Here is a 24,865-nt window from a genome sequence, read left to right on the forward strand (position 1 = left end):
AGAATTTAACCTCTACCATAATGTTAATACTTCAGCATACAAATACCTTTTAGGCAATTATATGCTCCCAACCTAGTAGCAACAGTTTTTGCGAAGGCCCTTTTATGTTCCAGTATAACTGAGCCCTGTGCACAAAGTCAGTTCCATAAAGATACAGTTTGATGAATTTGGTGTAGAGGAATTCAAGCTGCCTGCATAGAGCCTTGTCCTCAATCCTACTGAACACCTTTGAGATTAGCTGGAGGGCAAATTGGGAGCCAGGTCCTCTCGTGAAACATTAGCACCTGAACTTACAAATGCTATTTTGATTGAATAGGCATAATTTTCCATAGACCCACTCCAAAATGATGAGTAGAGGATGTAAATTGGGTTAGCTCCATAATTCCTATGGTTTAGAAATAGAATGTCCAACAAGTTCATTAAATTAGGTGTGATAGTCCAGTGTCCACAACATTTTGGCCATATAGTGCATTTTAACAATTCAGCATCAGAAAGATTGCAGAATTACATACCGTTTCTCCAGCAATTGCTGTATGGTGAGGTAGGCCCAGAGCCTTTCAGTGAAGTCACCAAAAATGTACTCCTGCTGTTTTCTCACAACATCCTTATCTTTGAGTTGAACATTTTCACTGTAGCTCACTGTTGTGTTTGTCTGATAAAGCAAAAAAGATATTAGCTATACAAATCAGAAGGAGCTAAATGTTTGTATGATCATTTGTACGACAATTCTAAGTAAATTTGATGATGTGACGAATGTTGGTTGAAAACATTTCCAGAGCCTGAAGTGGTGCAAATGCCCACAGTGCAATATAACCACTGAAAACGTTTATTACAATAATCAATAGTTCTACTCACAGAGTAAAACATCAGGAATAGACAACATTGTGGTGGAGGGAGATGGATCGGCTTTGTCACTGAAGAGGGGGGTGTGTTCCTTGCCTTCAATCATGGCTCAGAGCCCTTCTCACTGAGATCTGCAGTGTGAAACTTCAGATCTCTGCCCCCTCCTTTTTATTGCTGAGAGAACCTGTGTAAACTGAGCACTTTGAACAGCTGTAGGACAGGTGACAGCAGATAAACAGGTACAACTTACAGTGCCTTGAAAAAGTATTCACACCCCTTGAAATTTTCCACATTTTGTCATGTTACAACCAAAAACATAAATGTATTTTATTGGAATTTTATGTGATAGACCAACACAAAATGGCACATAATTGTGAAATGGAAAGAAAATGATAAATGTTTTTCAAAATTGTTTACAAATAAATATCTGAAAAGTGTGGCATGCATTTGTATTCAGCCCCCGAGTCAATAATTTGTAGAACCACCTTTTTGCTTCAATTACAGCTGCAAGTCTTTTCGGGGACGTCTCTACCAGCTTTGCACATCTAGAGAGTGAAATTGTTGCCCATTCTTCTTTGCAAAATAGCTCAAGCTCTGTCAGATTGTATGGAAAGCATCTGTGAACAGCAATGCTCAAGTCTTGCCACATATTCTCAATTGGATTTAGGTCTGGACCTTGGCTGGGCCATTCTAACACAGGAATGCTTTGATCTAAACTTTTCTATTGTAGCTTTGGCAGTATGTTTAGGTTTGTTGTCCTGCTGGAAGGGGAACCCCCGCCCCAGTCTCAAGTCTTTTGCATACTCTAACAGGTTTTCTTCTATGATTGCCCTGTATTTGGCTCCATCCATTTTCCCATCAAATCTGACCAGCTTCCCTGTCCCTGTTGAAAAAAAGGAACCCCACAACACGATGCTGCCACCACCATGTCTCACGGTATGTTCAGGGTGATGTGCAGTGTTAGTATTCTGCCACACAGCGTTTGTTTTTAGGCCAAAAAAATCTATTTTTATCTCATCTGACCAGAGCACCTCTTCCACATGTTTGCTGTGTCCACCACATGGCTTCTCACAAACTGCAAACGGGACTTCTCATGGCTTTCTTTCAACAATGGCTTTCTTCTTGCCACTCTTCCATAAAGGCCAGATTTGTGCAGTGTACCACTAATAGTTGTCCTGTGGACAGATTCTCCCACCTGAGCTGCGGATCTCTTCAGTTCCTCCAGAGTTACCATGGGCCTCTTGGCTGCTTCTCTGATTAATGCTCTCCTTTCCTGGCCTGTCAGTTTAGGTGGACGGCCATGTCTTGGTAGGTTTGCAGTTGTGCCATACTCTTTCCATTCTCGGATGATGGATTGAACAGTGCTCCGTGAGATGTTTAAAGCTTGGGATATTTTTTTATACCCTATCCCTGCTTTAAACTTCTCCACAACTTTATCCCTGACATGTCTGGTGTGTTCCTTGGCCTTCATAATGCTCTTTGTTCACAAAGGTTCTCTAACAACCTCTGGGAGCTTCACAGAACAGCTGTAATTATACTGAGATTAAATTACACAGAGGTGGACTCTATTTACTAATTAGGTGACTTCTGAAGTCAATCGGTTCCACTAGATTTTAGTTAGGGGTATCAGAGTAAAGGGGGATGAATACAAATGCACGTCAGACTTTTCAGATATTTGTAAAAAAATTTGAAAAGCATGTATCATTTTCCTTCCACTTCACAATTATGTGCCACTTTGTGTTGGTCTATCAAATAAAATCCCAATAAAATACATCTACATTTTGGTTGTAACATGAAAAAATGTGGAAAATTTCAAGGGGTGTGAATACTTTTTCGAGGCACTGTATGTAAGAGGATCTGTCCCATCTCTGTCTATCACCCGAGGCCAGTCATTTCACTGGTTATATGTAATGGTGTACAACCACTTTAAGGGAAAGAGTGGTGACTGCTCATCACTGGATGATCTTCAGCTACCTGTGAGGTGTTCCTGATTGCTTGGTTCCGGATACCTGATCACCTATTGCTGAATTGGTTTGCTCCTGAACACATTGAACTCTTGATCGTGACCTTGGCTTGTAGTTTGACCAAGATCTATGTGATCTTCTGTGTAGAACCTTAGTCTGGCTACGTTCCAGTTGTTTGCCCGTGTATGACCCTAGCTTGTCTCCTGACCATGTCTCTCATACTGGCTGCTTACTTGTGCATGACCCTGTCTTGTCTTCAGACCATGCCTCTCATTCTGACTGCTTACCTGACCCTGGCTCGGGTTCTGGACAAACAGCTTGTCTCCCTACTGGAGGTATAGTCTCCACGTTGCTTCACCCAAGTTCCCCCTCATGGTTCCACCCTACACTACCGCAGATATACAGACTGTCGACCGCGGTTTCTCCTGTAGTGTCTCTAAGTCCCCATTCACACTTGTGTGACTTTTTATGCGACTTTGGGGTCCATCCCATGTTTCCCTGTGAGTACTGTCCATATCTGTGCGACTTCAAAGTAGTCATGCACTACTTTGATCCGACTTTCATGTGACTTGAGGTCCACAGACCTCAATATAAACCCTCAAAAGTTGCATGAAGGTCATACCTGAATCATATAGATACGATTTTGATACGACTTTGGATGAGTGCAACTTGTACAGAATGGAAACATTCATTAGGTTTCTATATTTTCTAACGAATTTAAAATTTTCAGAACGACTGGAATTTGAATCGGTCGAAAATTGATCGACCGATTCAAATTCTGTGTGAAGAATAGCTGGTTGTTAAGGAGGGGATCAGGAGGCCGGCAATCGATGACTCATCAGCTGTTTTTACACTTTTTATGATGAATGTACCCCATACTCATTCACATGGGGGAGGTTGGGATCTAATGACTACCTTGTTAAAGGGGGCTTCCAGATTCCAGTAAGACCCCCACAAACACCTCCCAGAGTTGTGGGGAAGAGGCCCTTGTCCCCATCAACATGGGGACAAGGTGCTTTGAGGTGAGGGTGGCAGAGCACCCCCCTGCCCCAAAGCACCCCTCCATGTTGAGGGCATGTGGCCTGGTATGGATCTGGAGGGGGGAGTACTCACTTACCCCCCACAATTCCTGACCTGCGGGGCTGCATGCTCGTATAAGGGTCTGGTATGGATTTTGTGGGGAACCCACGCCATTTTTTCATTTTTTTTTGTTGCCGGCATTCTTTTTTTCTACATTCAGCTGTCAGTGGAGAAACCTGCTGACAGCTGATGAGTCATCGGTTGTTAAGGACGCGGTGGCCGGCTTCCTAGCCCGCTCCTTAACAACCAGCTATTCTTCACACAGAATTCAAATCGGTCGATCAATTTTGGACAAATTCAAATCCCAGCTGTTCTGAAAATTTGAAATTCGTTAGCAAAAAAAGAAACCTAATAACTTTTTCTTTTTCTAAACAAGTCGCACTTATCCAAAGTCGCATCAAAGTCTCATCAAGTCAGTAAAGTCACAATGGAAATCACAGATTTTTAAGTTGCACAAGTGTGAATGGGGCCTAATACTTCTGTTTATAGCCCTGACACTGCTTCACCTGGTTCACTGGCATCCATGCTACTTTATGCCTTACACACCTGTCTCCATATTCAGGGGTGCACGGACCAGAGCTGCAAAGGAAGACCTCTCATCACTTTGGCCTCCAACCAAGGTACATGACACATGAACACATGCTGTTCAATTATCACACAATGGGGCTTACTAATCCCCTCTGGTCCCTACCATTCTACATTCCCATTGGACCATGTGGGGGTGTGCACAGGAGAGGTGGTTTAGCTGCTACAAAACTCTTATCATAGCTTGGGAATACTCAGGGGAATACTCCTACTGCCAACCATTCTCCCAGTCTTGATATTTATATTCTGTAATTCTTTGTACTAATTTTGTGTCCTTGCTTGAGAAGTATATTTTCATGTTAACTTTCTGCCCTACCTTTGTAACCTGCAAGCTTATTGCAGAATTGTACATGAAAATGTTCCATTTAAAATGGGAAAGAAAAAAAAAGTTAGGGAGAGAAAACAGATAAAAACAAGGAAAAAAATGGAACTACCACTGTTTTTTTCTTAACAGTTTCTGTTTTCTGAAAATAATGTTTTGGGGTTTTGCTAATCTTCAGGCCAAAAATGTACACATGTATGCAAAGATTAATAAACAACTCTGGCAGCAATAGGGTTAAAGCCCAACTCTAGAAAGGAAAGGATAAGCTTCACAGGTTTCCCGCAGGGAAAGTTTTCTCTTCCTCAGAAGGACCTCACTGTCATGGAAGCATACCTCTATGTCCTGCAAATCTGTTAGTTTAAATGCCAGAGGAAGTCCATCTCCAGCTGTTTAGTTCTTGGCTGCTCCAGGTGTAAGTGCTGCAGATCTCATGTAACCCGACATTACAATCACATCTCTGCCCCCTCCCCTTCTTCCCATTCAGAAAGTTAGGGCTATGGCTGTGTGTTTTGTGAATAATGAGGAGGAGAGGGGGCAGGAACACGGCAATAATGCTAAGGTCTATGAGACTTGCAACATTTACAGACTTGGGGGTCAATTCACAATACAGCAAATAAAATGCGGTAAAATAATGCATGCGGTAAATCATTTGTGAAAGTTAAATTTACTAAGAATTTAGCGTTAAATAACGGATGCAGTATTTTTTCAATTATTACGTAATTACTGCACGTGTCAGTGGTTAAGGGTTGTTTAAGGTAATTTCCTGTGGGCATAGCTGATAACTTCCGAGAGACAGGAGGAGAAGCCTAAAATGGTGGATTTGGTGGAGCACATGGTAAGTTGCTAGCTGCAACATCACTGCCAACGCATGTCTGCTTACAAGCTCTGCATGACACATTTGTACAGCATCACTACTCCTGCATAAAACATCCACATTTAACTCCATAATTTCCATGTGCTCGTGCACCATGTGCAGCAAAACAGCATCCATTTAACCATTCTCTGCATGCATGCACCATTGCAGCAATACTGCATCCACCATGCACGTCGCCGCCAGCAAATTCAGCATGCACCACTGCAACACACTTAACTGCCAGCTAACTCAGCATGCACCATGTGTAGCAATACAGCATCCATCTTGAATTTTACCACTCTCTGCATGCATGCACCATTACAGCAATACTGCATCCACCATGCATGTCACCCCCCGCAAACTCTGCATGCACCATTGCATCAAATTTCACCGCCAGCTAACTCTGCACGTGCCATTGCAGCAGCACAGCATCCACCATGCATGTCACTGCCAGCAAACTCTGCTTGCACCTTAATAATGTTGGCATATGGATGCATGCACAAGAATGTGCAATGCTGCAATGCACTACAATGCTGCACCCTCCATGCACTGCATACTCTACTATTATTTATTATCTATATGCAGTGCTGGTAGATTTATAATCTACCGCAGATTAGGTACATTTAGTAAATTGTGTGTTAGGAAGGTTAAAAGTTCGCCTCTGTTCCAGCTTGGCTGACGTTGTATGTGCTTCCGTGCTGACCGGTGGGTGTTGCTGTTACCATTAGTCGGTGTTGGAAGGGCAACGTGTCGAAGTGTATAGATGCTCCTCTGTCTCGGAGGCAAGCTCGGTGGAGGTGGTCCTCCGAGTTGCATTCTGGGCGACGGTATTTATGGGACAGACGCCATGTTCTAGGGTTTTTTTACAGCCACCTGCTGGCCCTCCTGGGCGACAGGTATGCGTTAAGGAGCTACCTCGTGGTCCTCCGATTGGGAGGCCCACGATGCTACGGCGCAGGGGTGGGTCCAGAGGCTTGTCTGGGGCCTACCACCGCGGCCGAGGAATGGTCCTGAGCTGTCGGTCCTGTGTGACGAAGCTGGACAGCCGAGGAGATCCCAGGGGAGGACCCGTCTTGGAGAGATCACGCAGCGTGCTGGTCTATAGAGAGGCCTGGTGACTCGGCTGGAGGATGTATCCGAAAGAAGTAATTATACAGCATAGTGTCGCTGGTTCGGCTTAAAGGTTCAGGCACTGTGACTGACTGTTCACTGCAGAAGATCTGATACATCCCACCCTATTAGATTGTAAGATCTTCTGAGCAGGGCCCTCTTAATCCTCTTGTATTTTATTGTATTATAACTGTATTGTCTCCCTTTTATATTGTAAAGCGCTGCGTAAACTGTTGGCGCTATATAAATCCTGAATAATAATAATAAATAATACATCCTGTGGCAGAGGATCCTGCAGATTTACCCCCCCAAGTAAGTCTGTGGCAGAGACCAGTGAGAGAGGCCTATCCAGACGAGCAAAGAGTGTGTCCCACAAGGGGAGCGCATTCCACATAATTATATGAGTTCTACCGGGACATTTGTCGCTAAGATTTTGCAAGAAGATATTTGAGTTTCTCCTGAGAGTTTCCTTTTCCGTCTCTTTCCTGCTACTTCCTAAAGTTTGACTGTTCAATAAAGCATTGAAACCGTACTCCAGTGTTGGTGCGTGTGTGATCCAGCAGTAAACTCAACGGAACCCCTAGATCCGGTGCCGGTGAAACAGAGGGAAGCAAAGTGAAGGTAACAGACCCATTTAAACCAGCAGCTCCACCGTGAGTTTAGTGCTACATATACCTGTAACCCATGTGTGTTTTTTTATTTATTTTTTCAACTGGTGTTGAGAAACCAGGACACTTGACAAAACCGAAAGCATCAAATGTAATTATGGCAAAAAATATATAATCAAAATTTTAAATTTTGAATACTAAAATGTATTTATTATTTTTGCAGTGGACCCATCAGAGACCAGCTTCATCCTCCAGGATAGACGAGGGGAGCGCGATCCCAACAGGATTATCTGGGAAAAAAAAGAATAGATTGGTAAGTGAACATCACTGTATTCATGACACCCAAAAGTAGTGTAATGGAAAAAATGTATCTTTCTTTTTCTTAGGGTTGTGGTTGAATAACGATCAACAGTAGTGAAGGCAGCAGCACAGATATTGACGATGTTGAACACTAAACATACAAACCAGTGGCGGAAGAGGGCAGTGACAGAGGTCAAGATAACAGCGCAGAGAGAAAAATTAAGAAATTAATAAAAAAGGAGGCGGCAGTGCAATAACAGCAACAGTAAAGAGGAAAGGAGCTGTCTCTCGCAGAAAACGACAAAGATGAAGGATGGACGTGTGCGAAATTTAAAGTTTACACATGCCAAAAACATTGCAATTATTGAGCATCTTGTGTCTGGCTGTGTTTGACAAACGAATTGGTCTAAAAATGTGGAACACAAAGTCCACATGGAAGAGACAGCAATGGCAAAAGATTACCAATGCTGTAAATGCAATAGGGATTGCCCCAAGGTCTGAGTAACACATTTAAAAATGTTATCAGGATATCAAGCAGAAACTCAGAACTAATAATAAAGAAAGGTATGTAACTATGTATGTACATACATATACATAAGTCTAGGTATGTATTTTAACTTTCTTTAAAGAAAAAATTTTATCCTTTCCCCTTTCTTGTTATTTCTTTTTTTTTTTTCTGTGTTGTTGTTTTAACCACTTCAGCCCCAGAAGATTTTACCCCCTTCCCGACCAGACCACTTTTTGCGATTCGGTACTGCGTCGCTTTAATTGACAATTGCGCGGTCGTGTGACGTTTTGCTATAATATCCCCCAAAAATATATAAAAAAACGATTTTTTCCTCAGTTTAGGCCGATATGTATTCTTCTACATATTTTTGGTTAAAAAAAAAAAAAAAAAAAATTCGCAATAAGCATATATTGATTGGTTTGCGCTAAAGTTTTAGCGTCTACAAAATAGGTGATAGATTTATAGTATTTTTATTATTATTATTTTTTTTTTTACTAGTAATGGTGGCTATCTGTGATTTTTATCGTGACTGCGACATTATGGCAGACACATTGGACAATTTTGACACATTTTTGGGACCATTGGTATTAATACAGCGATCAATGCTATAAAAATGCATTGATTACTGTAAAAATGTCACTGGCAGTGTAGGGGTTAACACTAGGGGGTGATCAAGGGGTTAATTGTGTTCCCTTGTGTGTGTTCGAACTGAAGGGGGGAGGGGACTGACTAGGGAAGATGACAGATCGCTGTTCATACTTTGTATGAACAGACGATCTGTCACTTCTCTCCTCAGAGAACCGGGATCTCTGTGTTTACACACAGAGATCCCGGTTCTCGCCGTGTTATGAGCGATCGCGGGAGCCCGGCAGTCAGCGGCTCCTAGTGGCCACCAGAGGGAGGGACGTAACATAAGGGCGATTTGCTCAGCCGAGCCATGTTGCCGCAGTACAACTGCAGCGGCTAGTCGGCAAGCAGTTAATGTTAGTTTTATATTATTTGCAGAAAGAAAACGGGTTCAGGTTTACCAAAATTATTAGAATTCATTATGAGGAGCTTCTGTTACTATTCATTGATCAAGACATAGTTTCAGGAATTGGGAAAGGATTTGACACCTCCAGTCAAAGAAAAAGTGAGTAATGTGGAGTTTTTTCTTCTTTAAGAATATATATTTTTTTCTTTTTTAATCTTATCGTTGTGAATTGCAACAATAGCATACAAATGTTTATTAGGGAAGTACACTGTTTATAAGACAACGTGGGGCAGCTAGGTAAGTACACTGTTATAAAACAAGGTGGGACAGCTAGGTAAGTACACTGTTTAGAAGACAATGTGGGACAGCTGCAGGTACAAGCTTACTTTTTTGTAGGGTAAACGAACAATTGTGCATAGCAGGCCTTTCACATTGTAGTAGGTAAGTCAAACATTTGTCTCCAATTTTTTTTTATTTTCTTTGGAGGGTTGTTGTTGGAGAATGGTTGGAAATATCATACAAGTGTTTATAATTGTCAAATGCCTAACATGCCATTTTAGTTTACAGGTTCCAATGCTGATCCAGGCACACTGATGCTTTTTTCCGAAGGGAAAGGGAAGATTTGCAACAAGAATTGTCTGACAATGAAATAGTTTAATCGTTTCCTCCTACAACACTCATACTACTAGAGCCGTTGGAAGTGCTCTGAACTGGTTTCTTCTCTGCTGTCCGAAAAAAAATTGTAAACTGTTTTACAGTATTCAGTACTAGAAGGCATTGAAGTGTGAACTACCTTTTCAAATTTATGTCTCCTGATACTTGGTAATCCAAGCTGTGTTTTTTCCAGGTGGAACTCTGTTGCCTAAAAATAGCTCTTAAAGTGGAAATCTATGCTAAAACTAAAATCCCTGCATCTATACACATCCACGATCTAACACTAAGCTATTTTTTTTAATTCTTTATTTTATTTTAATAAATACACACCATTATACTACCACAAGAACATAATAAAATATTGCTTTTTGCTCATATCATCACCATTTACCTTAAATCCCACCCACCCCCCTACCCCTATCTTGCAGAAACCACTTAAGGAAGATGTTTGAAGTATTTATTTTCCCATCCTTATCCCCTTTCTCATTATCTAGTGATCTCTTCAACGTATCTCCATGGTTTTTTAAACTCAAGCCACATTTCCCATTTATCATTACGATCTGTCCCTTCTACCATTTCAACTCTCTTGTCATCAAGACTCTCTAAATTATATATTTCGTTGACCGAGAAAATCCAATGCCTAATTTTTGGGCTCTCCACTTCCTGCCATTTTTTCGGTATTTGCCCCTTCGCAGCGTTTAACATGATGGGAATAATAGATGTTTTATATTGTCTGACTGGCCTGTCTGTCCCGTGGAACAAACATATCCACGGGTCTTCCGGAATTACTTTGTTAGTAATAAACCTTATAATCTGTAAGACTTCCTTCCAGAATTCCTTAATGATGGAACACTCCCACCATATGTGGGCCATTGTTCCCGGAACCCTACACCCTCTCCAACACTCCGCTGACTTTTCCGGTTGAAATTTACTAACCTTGTCAGGTGTAGCATACCACCTTGCCAGGCACTTATAATTTGTCTCAGACGTTTTTGTATCTACAGCAGCACAATGTGTCAAATTTTGAATTTTTCCAATGTGTATTTATTACATTGTGAACCCAATTCCTCTTCCCATTTCTTGATATATGGCGGGACGACCAACTCCTCTCTAATCATTTGTATTCTATATATTCGCAATATATAATTTTTTGAGTTTTCTCTCATGCATAGTTGCTCCAACAGCCTAAGATCTTCTACATCTCTAATAGGCTGTGGCAATTTTTCAACGAAGTGGGTCAGCTGTATAAACCGCCATGTATCAATCGTCATTAGTTCCGTGTCTAATTTTAATTCTTGATAAGTGTTTATTTTACCTTTCTTAGTTATGTCTTTCAATTGTGCATTTCCCCTTTTAATCCAATTCCCCCCCACCGACCTCATCCCTGGCTCAAAAAACTTGTTGTCCTTTAAATAAATCAAAGGTGAATTGTATTCCCAATTATTTTGTTTGTGAATCCTATCCCATATTATTAGTGTACTCCGTGTTAACTCGTTCGTATTTGGTCCCAGTGCCTTAAATTGTGGGGGGTTCCATACTATGTGACTTAACTGTTTATTACTCATTACTGTTTTCTATACTAACCCATCTTTTGCCCATTCCACCACCCTAGAAAGGACCACTGCAATAAAATACTTTTTAAAGTCCGCAATCGCTAAGCCGCCCTGTTTTTTACCCCTGCTCAGTACCGAATATGCTATTTGCGTTTTTTTTATTACACCAAATAACTTTCAATATCAGACCTCTTAAAGCTCTCAAATATGATTGTGGGAGTTGTATTGGCAGCATTTGAAACTTGTATAGAATTTTCGGAGTTAGCCCTGTTTTTTACCCCTGCTCAGTACCGAATATGCTATTCGTGGTTTTTTTATTACACCAAATAAATGTCAATATCAGACATCTTAAAGCTCTCAAATATGATTCTGGGAGTTGTATTGGCAGCATTTGAAACTTGTATAGAATTTTCGGAGTTAGCCCTGTTTTTTACCCCTGCTCAGTACCGAATATGCTATTCGTGGTTTTTTTATTACACCAAATAAATGTCAATATCAGACCTCTTAAAGCTCTCAAATATGATTCTGGGAGTTGTATTGGCAGCATTTGAAACTTGTATAGAATTTTCAGAGCTAGCACCATTTTCACTGTAATAATACGCCCTATCCATGAGAGAGAACGCATTGATATTTTTTTAACTTCCTTCTAAATTTCAGCAAACAAAGGGATGTAATTTATTAAATATATTTTTCTCAGAGAGTCTGACAATCTGACTCCAAGATATTGTATGTCCTTTCTCCAAGGGAAATTAAATTCTTTGAGGAGATTGGCTTCTTCCAGCTTTGTTATATTTATACTTAAGGCCTCTGACTTGCTAAGATTAAATTTAAAATTTGAAATATCGCCATATTTTCTCAACGACTTCAGCAAGTTTGGGATCGTAATTCTAGGATTAGTGATAAAGAAGAGCACGTTGTCAGCAAACGCCGCGAGTTTGTGCTCCTCTGCACCTATCTTAATCCCACTAACATCTAAGTTGTTTTGGATTGAAGCAAGCAGAGGCTCCAAGGTTATCACAAACAGAAGGGGTGACAACGGGCACCCCTGTCTAGTTCCGTTTTCCATTGTGAACTGCGAAGAAAAGACCCCGTTCGCCTTCACCTTCGCAGGAGGATGGTTATATAATACTTTAATCCATTGGATCAATCTCAGGCCTATCCCCATGACTTCCAATGTTTTCATCATGAACCCCCAGTCTACCCCGTCGAATGCTTTTTTGGCATCCATCGACAGGAATAGACCTGGGGACCCATTTGAGTTGATAGATTCGAGGAGGAGCAACGACTGCACTCCGTTGTCCCGCCCATCCCTTCCTGGTATGAAACCAACCTGGTCTGGATGCACCAGAGCGGACATCCTTTCCTTTAGTCTCATTGCCAAGACTTTTGCATAGAGTTTAGTGTCTGCATTTAGTAGGGGTATTGGTCTGTAGCTAGAGCAAAGCGTCCTATCTTTGCCCTCCTTTAATACCACTGTTATTGCTGCCGACAATGCTTCCCCTCCCATTTCATAATTCAGACCTAGACCATTCCAATACTGGCAAAGCCTCGGTACTAAGGTTTTCTTGAATTTTCTTAAGATAGTAAGTTGTAAATCCGTCAGGGCTAGGGCTATTTCCTGGGGCAGATTCTTTTAACACTGAATATATTTCCTCCTCTTCTCTATCTTTCTCGGACAGGCACGGCAATCCTGCCGTGTTTAAACATTCTTCAACTTTGTCCATATTTTCTTGTTCCCCTTGACCCTTCTGTCTTACTGAGTATAAGGCTTTATAGTAATTTCTAAATTCTTCCGCTATCTCTTTAGATTCTCTTTTGGACCACTTCCCCCTTCTTATTTTGGATTTTTTCAATAAAGTTAATTTCTCTCTTCTTTCTCAACATCCTGGCTAGGTGCTTACTTGTCTTATTACCCTAAAGGTACCTGTCTCTGGCTGAGATATTAAATATCCTTCTAGACTCTTGTTCCAAAATATCCTTCAATTCTTCTCTCTTATTTATCAATTGATGGAAGAGATCCTGATGGTGGCTCTTAGCCTTTTTATGATCTTGCTCTAATCTATGAATTTCCTCAATGAGGGATATCCTTTCTTATTCTCTCTTTTTTTTCTTCCAGAACCAATAGATATGAGGACTCCCCTAATATAGGCTTTATGAGCCTTCCAAAGGGTGGAACCCAGTATTTTCCCTGTATCATTAACTGAAAAATAAAGTTCTATTTCTTTCTGTACTGTTTCTACTATTTTGTCATCTTTTAGAAGGTTTTCGTTCAATCGCCATGTAAACAGTAGTCTCTGGATCCCCGGGATCCTCAGTCTCATTGAGACAGGGGAGTGATCAGATAGTGTAGTTATTTCTATCTTAGCTTCATCTACTAGGTCAAGTAGACTATGGTCTACCATTATGTAGTCCAACCTAGAGTACGTCTTGTGCACAGGGGAGAAAAAAGTATAGTCACATGTTTTAGCGTGTTGTACCCTCCACACATCCATAATTTGACATCGATGCAGTCTATGCCTAATCATATTTAATGACACTCTACTCATCCCCTGCGCCCGGGACGTACTATCCAGAGAGGGGTTCAAACAGAAGTTGAAATCCCCTGCTAGAATAACCTCTCCTGTCTTGTAGTCCATTAGCTTACTCAAAACCTGCTTTAGAAAACTAACTGGATTTTTGTTAGGACAATATACGTTTGCCAAAGTAAATGTCTTATTACCTATACTTCCCTTCAAAAAAAGATAGCGACCATCAGGGTCTGTCATTCTATCCACCAACGAGAATTTTGTCATTTTTGCAAACCCAATGGCCACCCCCTTAGCCCTCTTGGTTGACGAATCGTCATAAAACCAGGTCTGGAAATCTTTAGAACAAAGTTTAATGCATGATTCATGAACCAAATGGGTCTCCTGCAGGAACACTACATCTGCCCAATACTGCTGGAGTTCTTTTAAAATTAATTAAGACCTTTAACATTGTATGATAAAAAATGTATTTCTGTAATTTATAGTAAACTACTAGGGGCCCTCGCATCAATGTTTAAACTTGTCTTCTGCATGTAGTTTAATTTTTCTGTAAGATAAATTCCCCCCCTCCCCCCTCCCCCTTGAACTGGTTTCTTCTCTGCTGTCCGAAAAAAAAAAAAAAATTTTGTAAATATTTTGTAGGTTAGTGTTAGATTGTGGGTGTCTATAAATGCAGGGATTTTAGTTTTAGCATGGACTTCCACTTTAGGCTGCGTTTCACTCCTTTTACAAAATCCATCCTGCCATACATTCATAAAAATGTGTATTTTTCTAAATGTTTGGCCTAATAGGGCGGTTGAAAGTGCTTTGAACTGGTTTCTTCACTGCTGTCCGAAAAAAAAAAAAAATGTAACCTGTTTTACAGTATTCTGTACTAGGAGGCATTCAAATTTGAACTACCTTCTCAAATTTGTGTCTCCTGATGCTTGGTAATCCAAACTGTGTCTTTTCCACAAGGAACTCTGTTCTCTGTGGGTGTAATTAGGCCCCTTTCTGTGGGTTGAATTAGGCTCTCTGTGGGTGTTCGGTGGGTGGAATCAGGCCCCTTTCTGTGGGTCTTCTGTGGGTTGTTATATATCCCTCTTTCTGGGTTCTCTGTGGGTTGAATTAGGCTCTCTATAGGTGGAATGAGGCCCCTTTCTGTGGGTTAAATTAGGCTCTCTGTGGGTGTAATTAGGCCCCTTTCTGTGGGCTGAATTAAGCTCTATGTGGGTGCAATTAACCAAGTTTCTGTTGGTCTTCTGTGGGTTAAATTAAGCTCTCTGTGGGTGTTCTGCGGGGGGTGCAATTAGGCCCCTTTCTGTGGGTCTTCTGTGGGTTGTTGACCCCTCTTTCTGGATCCTCTGTAGGTTGAATAAGCTCACTGTAGGTGGAATTAGGACCCTTTATGTGGGTTGAATTAGGCAATCTGTGGGTGTAATTAGGTCCCATTTTGTGGGTCCTCTGTGAGTTGAATTAGCCTCTCTGTAGGTGAAATTAGGCCCCTTTCTGTGGGTCTTCTGTGGGTTGAATTAGGCTCCCTGTGGGTGTTCTATTGGTAGAATTAGGCCCCTTTCTGTGGGTTTTAATAGGCCATTCATTCAGGGTCCTCTGTGGGTGGAATTAGGCCCTTCACTGTGGGTAGTATTGTACCACTTTTTGTGGCTGGAATAGTACCCCTTTCTGTGGGTGTTCTGCAGGTGGAATTAAGCCCCTTTTCTGTGGGTGGAATTAGGCACCATCTGTGGGTGTTCTGTGGGTCTGAATAGGCCCCTCTTTCTGGGTCCTCTGTGGGTGGAATTAGGCCCCTCTCTGAGGGTATTCTGTACCCCTTTTTATGGCTGGAATGATACCCCTTCATGTGGGCAGTGGCGTATCTAAGGGCTGGCAGCCATGGCAAGTGCCATGGGCGCCATGGGGGGAAGGGGCGTCAAAAAGCCACCCTCTGCATGAAAAAAAACCCCCACCTGTCCTCCCAGACTAATATAACCCCCGGCGCCGCGGCCAGCCTGCAGGATCGCGGCGCTGGTGTTCTATCAGATGGCTGTCAGGCTCGGTTTAGGCTCAGGGAGGCTCTGTCAGCAGGGAGGGGCGGGGCAGGGAGCTCCACTGACGCTCTGACCCTGCCCTGCCCCGCCCCATGTACTCTGTATGTGCTCGGAGCACTGACATGGCCTCTCCTGGACCACGAATATTCCCGCCCCCTAACGCCGTAAACCCCGCCTCCTACCACAGTAAGCCCCGCCCCTACCGCGGAAAGCTCCGCCTCCGGACCTCTGAGAGGTGAGCCCGGCTGGTCAGGTAGGTCTTTCTACCTATAGACTCAGTGTTACTAAACCCTCCCTGACAATGTTCTTTATCCCCCTGTATAGCTGTGCATTGCTGAAAGCTTACATTTTAAAACTGGCTACTTGGTCATCTCCTGTAGTATGTCACATTAGCAGTCTGGTCATCTGCTGTAGTCACATTCGCATTCTGGTCATCTCCTTAGTATGTCGCATTCACATTCTGGTCATCTGCTGTAGTATGTCGCATTCACATTCTGGTCATCTGCTGTAGTATGTCGCATTCGGAGTCTGGTCATCTCCTGTAGTATGTCGCATTCACATTCTGGTCATCTGCTGTAGTATGTCGCATTCGGAGTCTGGTCATCTCCTGTAGTATGTCGCATTCGCAGTCTGGTCATCTCCTGTAGTATGTCGCATTCGCATTCTGGTCATCTCCTGTAGTATGTCGCATTCGCAGTCTGGTCATCTCCTGTAGTATGTCGCATTCGCAGTCTGGTCATCTCCTGTAGTATGTCGCATTTGCAGTCTGGTCATCTCCTGTAGTATGTCGCATTCGCAGTCTGGTCATCTCCTGTAGTATGTCGCATTCGCAGTCTGGTCATCTCCTGTAGTATGTCGCATTCGCATTCTGGTCATCTCCTGTAGTATGTCGCATTCGCAGTCTGGTCATCTCCTGTAGTATGTCGCATTCGCAGTCTGGTCATCTCCTGTAGTATGTCGCATTCGCAGTCTGGTCATCTCCTGTAGTATGTCGCATTCGCAGTCTGGTCATCTCCTGTAGTATGTCGCATTCGCAGTCTGGTCATCTCCTGTAGTATGTCGCATTCGCAGTCTGGTCATCTCCTGTAGTATGTCGCATTCGCATTCTGGTCATCTCCTGTAGTATGTCGCATTCGCAGTCTGGTCATCTCCTGTAGTATGTCGCATTTGCAGTCTGGTCATCTCCTGTAGTATGTCGCATTCGCAGTCTGGTCATCTCCTGTAGTGTGTCGCATTCGCAGTCTGGTCATCTCCTGTAGTATGTCGCATTCGCAGTCTGGTCATCTCCTGTAGTATGTCGCATTCGCAGTCTGGTCATCTCCTGTAGTATGTCGCATTCGCAGTCTGGTCATCTCCTGTAGTATGTCGCATTCGCAGTCTGGTCATCTCCTGTAGTATGTCGCATTCGCAGTCTGGTCATCTCCTGTAGTATGTCGCATTCGCAACCTGGTCATCTCCTGTAGTATGTCGCATTCGCACTCTGGTCATCTCATGTAGTATGTCGCATTCGAATTCTGGTCATCTCCTGTAGTATGTCGCATTCGCAGTCTGGTCATCTCCTGTAGTATGTCGCATTCCCATTCTGGTCATCTCCTGTATTCGCAGTCTGGTCATCAGCTGTAGTCGCATTCACAGTCTGGTCATCAGCTGTAGTCGCATTCACAGTCTGGTCATCTGCTGTAGTCGCATTCACAGTCTGGTCATCTGCTGTAGTCACATTTGCAGTCTATTTAAAAGTAGTACCTGCTGTTGCACAAATCACTTTATTACACTTTTATTTCTGATATTTATGGCTATGCATATTAATTTAATCCATATTGAGCACTATATTTGATTGGCTGCTTCTGCTTGGTATATACACACAATCAAATAGTGCTCAATATAGATTAAATAAATAGATATCATAAAGTTTAATAAAGTGATTTGTGCAACAAGCTCCTTAAACATTCTACATTCAGTGAAAGTTCATGCAGTGCAAACTTTGCAGTACATGAACTTTCACTGAATGTAGAATGTTTAATGACCAGGGGCGAACTGATCCATTGGGCAGTTTATGTAGTACTAATCCATAATTTGTTAATAGAAAGATTAAAGAGCTTGACTTGTAGTTTTGTTAGCTGTTTTTTTTTTTTTTTTTGACAGGGGCGCAGTTTCAGTGCTTGCCATAGGCGCCATTTTCACTAGATACGCCTCTGCATGTGGGTGTTCTGTGGGTGAAATTAGGCCCCTCTCTGTGGGTAGTATTGTACCCCTTTTTGTTAGTGGAATAGTACCCCTTTGTGTGGGTGTCCAAGGGTAACAGAGTGCCCCTTTTTTAATGTGTTGTATTTAAATTTGTTCTTTCAAGGATGATACACATAACTGTTTTGTACAGACCATCCATTTTAGTTTTGGTTGTATATTTGTTACATGTCATGCTGCTGCAATTGTTAAAATGGCTAAAAAATGATCTTGACCTTTTTATTGTCTTCTATTAATTTTTAAATAAGTGTACTTTGCTATTTGTTTAAATCTGTTCTGTTTAATAATTGTTGTTGGCATCAGAAAAGTAGAGGCAGTGTGCTAATAATAACTATTGTCATCACCAAACACCACCCCCACACCACCACACCCCAGCAAACCAAAAACAATACATAAACCATGTGCCCATGTGCGTCCTATGAAAAGGTGCTCAGGGTATATTTTTAGCTTCGAAAAATTACACTTTACCAGACATGTCATCTAAAATGTAACTCACCTGGTGAAGTAGGGATCGATCAACTGCTGCCAACATGCATTGCCATGAGGATTCAGTGACATTTCTGGTACGAAGATGTCCACTTCATCCTCCATGAGCTCCACATCAATGTCCTGCAGCAGTCCAGCATGCCGAGCAATGTTGTGGAGAACGCAGCAGACCAGGAACATGTCCCCCACTTTCTCTGGACCATATTTCAGGAACCCTCCAAACAGCAAAATGCACTGGAACTGAGTCTTTAGGACACTGAAAGTCTGCTTAAAGGCAATCCGGGTCCTGGAATGGGCTGCATTTTACCACAACTGGGCACAAGAGGTGCAATACGAAATGGGTGTGAACAGCCAGAGCAAACATGGGAATCCGGAATCACCTAAGTGTAAAAACAAGTTTTAAGTTGCATTTAAGTTTTCCAAAACACATATATAGCATAGGAGGAAAAAGTAAAAAAAAAGTTTGGGTCATTTGGAAAGAGGGGCACATTACTAAAGAGTCACAGGTAAGAGCGTAGCAGAGGAGAGACATGAAATGATCCTACAGGTATGTAAACAATAAACAAGCATGCAAGAAAACATATATGAGGATTTTACACTACTTACCGAGTAGCCAGCCATGATGGAATGGTCCCTTTCCAAAAGAGCTGAGACTGGCGAAGGATATGGACATCATGGACTGACCTGGGGAATCCAGTCACCACATCCCGGATAACCATCTGGCTGTCACACACCACCTTGATATTCATGGAATGGTAGCCCTTACCATTCCTTTAAATATGCTCCTTGTTGCTGGGTGCAAAGAGAGGGACATGGGTGCAATCTATAGTGTCCATTACATTGTGGATGGAGGCCATGCTGTAGAATTCACCTTTGATCCAATCCTACTCCTGGTGAGACGATGGCATGTATATGTAGGTGGCTGTAATGGCACGGAATCCTTGCAGCACTCGTCTGAGGACATGGGAAAAGGATGCCTGAGACATGTGAACAACATTCCCAGCCACCATTTGATACAAAGCCTTCCAGAGGAAAGGGAGCACAGCCAGAAACTTTGTCATGCCTGTGATCGCATGACTCCTCTGGGTGGTGGTCTCCAGAACAAACCGCAGCCTCATGTAGAGCATAAGGATCAGCTCCTTGGTCAGCAAGAAGTTCCTTAGAGCCTCACCCTCTGTGAAGATGTCCAGCAGGGTCCTCTCCGCAAAATGTCACAGAGTCATCACCACAACCCTCCTCCTCCTCTGACGCTTTCATAGCAATTTGAATTGTAAAACTTTGCATTAAAAAACATCCATAGCTGTGAATGCTGGTAACCCCTCACTCTCTCTCTCTCTCAAATTCCCTCTCACTCCAAAAGGAAACACCGCACTTATTACCACCACCAAAAGAGTGGTGTTAAATATTGTATTTTAACTTCCTGTTCCGTAATGAATTGATCGTAACGGCTTACCGCACAATTTTTTGCGATATTTACAGACATCTTTTTTAACGTTGTTTTACCTTAAAATGAATTGGACTTTATTTACTGCATGCAATAATTTATGCAAATGAGTCACGTGATTGCGTTATCACATGCAGTAAACCTTAGTGAATTGACCCCATAGTGGCCAGAAAGTATAGTGAGAGCTGGACTTCCTGCAGCATGTAGGCTAATTCATTCAAAAGACATTTGACATATGAATACATGACATTGATGTTAGGCTCTAAAAGCATAGTTAACTTTTAACAAAAAGCTGCCTGTGCAAGTAAGGGGTGTCTGTAAATAAAAACAAACTGCAGCTTTGAGCAATAATGTTTGTGCTATGTGTAGGCCATTCTCTAAATACCTTCTAAAGTCTGACTGAAAAAATCCCAGAGATGGCATCATCCAGTCCTGCCTTGATGCTAGGACGTTGCTAACAGGTGTTTTTGTTCACTTCTACCGCCACAGGAGCAAGCTCTTTCTCTGATTCAAATCCCCATACATGTGCTTTTCTTCCCCATTGTAATAACTCTGGGCTCAGCATTTGAGAGCTCACTCCCCATAGTGGGGTTGAACAATAACAGCTGGGAGTGCCTTAGCGACGTCTTAGCAACAAGGAAGGACGGGATGATGCCACCTCTGGGAGTTTTTTAGTCAAGTTTTAGGAGGTACGTAAATGGGCTTCACCTATAGCAAGGGTATGATTTAACTTTGGTCAATGCTGCATAGTTTGTTTTTATCTACAGACTACCAAAAACCTGCCTATGCAGGTAAGATATAAGAAGAACTATGCCTTTAAAGCTTGCTTCTCGTTCATAAAGAAGAGTCTGCTTGCTGCCTGCTATAATAAGTTTTAATTTTACATTTACCCTATTATATATTTTATAACACAGATGAGGCTGCACTGATGGGCACAGATGGGGCTGCACTGATGGGCACTGGTAGGCAGAACTGATTGCCACTGATAAGCTGCACTGATTGGCACTGCACTTATAATCAGGACACCGATGATCAGTATGCTGACAGCCTTGCTGGTTATCAGTACTTACAGTGGGGACGGAAAGTATTCAGACCCCCTTAAATTTTTCACTCTTTGTTATATTGCAGCCATTTGCTAAAATTATTTAAGTTCATTTTTTGTCCTCATTAATGTACACACAGCACCCCATATTGACAGAAAAACACAGAATTTTTGACATTTTGCAGATTTATTAAAAAAGAAAAAGTGAAATATCACATTTTCCTAAGTATTCAGACCCTTTGCTGTGACACTCATATATTTAACTCAGATGCTGTTCATTTCTTCTGATCATCCTTGAGATGGTTCTACACCTTCATTTGAGTCCAGCTGTGTTTGATTATACTGATTGGACTTGATTAGGAAAGCCATACACCTGTCTATATAAGACCTTACAGCTCATAGTGCATGTCAGACCAAATGAGAATCATGAGTTCAAAGGAACTGCCTCAAGAGCTCAGAGACAGAATTGTGGCAAGGCACCTCTGGCCAAGGTTACAAAAAAATTTCTGCTGCACTTAAGGTTCCTAAGAGCACAGTGGCCTCCATAATCCTTAAAGGGAAGACGCTTGGGACAACCAGAACCCTTCCTAGAGCTGGCCGTCCAGCCAAACTGAGCTATCGGGGGAGAAGAGCAATGATGAGAGAGGTAAAGAAGAACCCAAAGATCACTGTGGCTGAGCTCCAGAGATGCAGTCGGGAGATGGGAGAAAGTTGTAGAAAGTCAACCATCACTGCAGCCCTCCACCAGTCGGGCTTTTATGGCAGAGTGGCCCGACGGAAGCCTCTCCTCAGTGCAAGACCTGCATGGAGTTTGCTAAAAAAACACCTGAAGGACTCCAAGATGGTGAGAAATAAGATTCTCTGGTCTGATGAGACCAAGATAGAACTTTTTGGCGTTAATTCTAAGCGGTATGTGTGGAGAAAACCAGGCACTGCTCATCACCTGTCCAATACAGTCCCAACAGTGAAGCATGGTGGTGGTAGCATCAAGCTGTGGGGGTGTTTTTCAGCTGCAGGGACAGGACGACTGGTTGCAATTGAGGGAAAGATGAATGCGGCCAAGTACAAGGATATCCTGGATGAAAACCTTCTCCAGAGTGCTCAGGACCTCAGACTGGGCCGAAGGTTTACCTTCCAACAAGACAATGACCCTAAGCACACAGCTAAAATAACAAAGGAGTGGCTTCACAACAACTCCATGACTGTTCTTGAATGGCCCAGCCAGAGCCCTGACTTAAACCCAATTGAGCATCTCTGGAGAGACCTAAAAATGGCTGTCCACCAACGTTTACCATCCAACCTGACAGAACTGGAGAGGATCTGCAAGGAGGAATGGCAGAGGATCCCCAAATCCAGGTGTGAAAAACTTGTTGCATCTTTCCCAAAAAGACTCATGGCTGTATTAGATCGAAAGGGTGCTTCTACTAAATACTGAGCAAAGGTTCTGAATACTTAGGACCATGTGATATTTCAGTTTTTCTTTTTTAACAAATCTGCAAAAAATGTCAACAATTCTGTGTTTTTCTGTCAATATGGGGTGCTGTGTGTACAATAATGAGGAAAAAAATGAACTTAAATGATTTTAGCAAATGGCTGCAATTTAACAAAGAGTGAAAATTTTAAGGATGTCTGAATACTTTCCGTCTCCAATGTATTTCCTCAAACAGACACACAGTGTGTGAGGAAAGGACTGCCGATAACCGGCAAGTCTGTTTACATGTGATCAGCTGTGACTAGACACAGCTGATCACATAGTAAAGGGCTGCTGTGATTGGCCCTTCACTGCAATCTGTTATCAGCTGTGTCCAAGGAAGCACACAGGTAGCATGATTCTGGGAGGACGTCCATGGATGCCCTCCCAAAACTAGAGAGCCGTGGTAGCCGTTTTTCAGCTACACTGTGGCAATGAGGTGTTTAAGGAAGGGTAAACTTTTCTGACAATGTTTTTATTGCTTTCTGTGCCTTCTAGTTCCATTGACAACTGTACTTCCGATTTCTTATATGGGCTTTGCAGGGAAGGAAAAAAGGGGAAATCTTAACAGAAAAATAAAAATAAAAAAAAACTGACAGATTTTATCTCTTCCCCACTCAATCAAAAAACACAAACAAAAACACACAAACACACACACACATACACACACTGCAGTGCATACAGTTTGCTAGGATGCTACACAAGTCAAAGCTGTGAATCTACCCAAAGACGTACTGTGGAAATATTTAACCTGAAAACATACAATGTTTAAAATGTAGCCTGCATACAGTATACATATTAATTGTTTATTTCATATGGAATCAATTTGTTTTAGGTCTGAAATACTTACTCCTTCGGCCTCCACATTTGCAATAAATGAGTCCAAGCTGTCATCAGTTATATGTCCAGCAACAACTATTTCACTGCCATCAAAGTAGTGTTTGAAGGTGTTCTGAGTGACGTTAGATGTGATATTCTCAGGATATTGCATTTTAATGTCCACCAGTGTTGGATTTGCTATTTCATTATAGAATCCCTGGAATAAATATAAACAGAATTAATTTGCACAAACTTTAGAGTAACTCCATTTTTGTTGAGAAAAAAAAACAAGCCACCCTGGGTGAACAATGTACATTGCAAAGATTTTAACAAACTTTGTTGCAGATTCCTGCCCGTTTCTGCTTTGAAGAAAGAGCCCTTTTATGATTACATGAATCTTAATGTGAGTGACTTTTTCAATAATAATCAGATTATGCACTTTCAGAGTTCTAATGAGGAACGTTGCAGGGTCTGCATCCCTTTAGAAGTAATTAACTCTCAGGAAGTATCTCACCAAAAATATAATTTCAATTGCAGAGGATGCCTACATTTTTATTTGTATCCTAGTAAAGACTTCTAGGAAAATCAATGATTCAATCACACAAGCAAGAAGGCTTCCTGGTTGCCATATAGCATTGAATTTTACAGAAAATGACAGCACTGCAGATTGAAGAAAAGGTAACTTATGTTAACATTCAATTCCAATATGGCTACACACAACAATATGGCTACACGCAATTGTATATGCTATATTATTTTTTTATTTGCTATTTTTCCTATGAAAGTGGTATTACCCTTGAAAATTCCATTGACATTTTCACAGTCTTGTCTTCAAATATAAACTAAAAATATACCAGTTATATTTCCAGTTGGACATAAAGTCTGCTTTCCATTGTTAGGAGCTGTCAAAGCAGAGTTCCAGCCTCAAAAGAAAAAAAAAAAGGAAAAAAGAAAAGTCAGCAGCTACAAATGCTGTAGCTGCTGACTTTTAATATAAGGAGATTTAACTGTCCAGGGATCCTGTGAAGTCGGCCCCCCGAAGCCTCCATCAGCTCGGGTGCAGACGGCGCCATTGCAGCTGGATTTTTGGCTCAGACTCTTAACTTGCTTAACAGAGTCTGGATCTCAAGTGTCACCGTATTGCCAGGGCACGGGGAACGGCTTTGACAAACTGATTCATTGTCAGTGTTATCCAATGATGGTGCATTTTTGCCATTCACTGATCACTGACACATTTAATTACCTAAATTTGTAGGGTAAAAAAAATGGCATGACTGTATGCTTACTAGCTACCTGTGCCCAATAGATTAAGGGGTGTCTAGTTACTTTTAGCCATACACAGTAGTTAATTTTCCTAAAATGTTACATGGGGGCTCATATGAAATGAAGGGCTGTGTTGGTGAGAGTTGTGGAGCACAGGGCTGTGGTGTGAAGTGATGTGTAGCACAAGGCTTTGT

General features: G+C 42.0%; 1 protein-coding gene across 1 annotated transcript in view; it reads right to left on the reverse strand.

Annotated features, from left to right (window-relative positions):
* The window catches only part of LOC141103136 (inter-alpha-trypsin inhibitor heavy chain H3-like), a 171,909-nt gene that overhangs the window by 41,292 nt on the left and 105,752 nt on the right, over positions 1-24,865 (reverse strand). Inside the window, 2 exon segments of the mRNA XM_073592415.1 lie at positions 513-652; positions 23,440-23,625. Coding sequence (XP_073448516.1) covers positions 513-652; positions 23,440-23,625 — 326 coding nt within the window.

The sequence above is a fragment of the Aquarana catesbeiana genome, linkage group LG07 (assembly GCF_042186555.1).
Source record: "Aquarana catesbeiana isolate 2022-GZ linkage group LG07, ASM4218655v1, whole genome shotgun sequence".
NCBI lineage: Eukaryota > Metazoa > Chordata > Amphibia > Anura > Ranidae > Aquarana > Aquarana catesbeiana.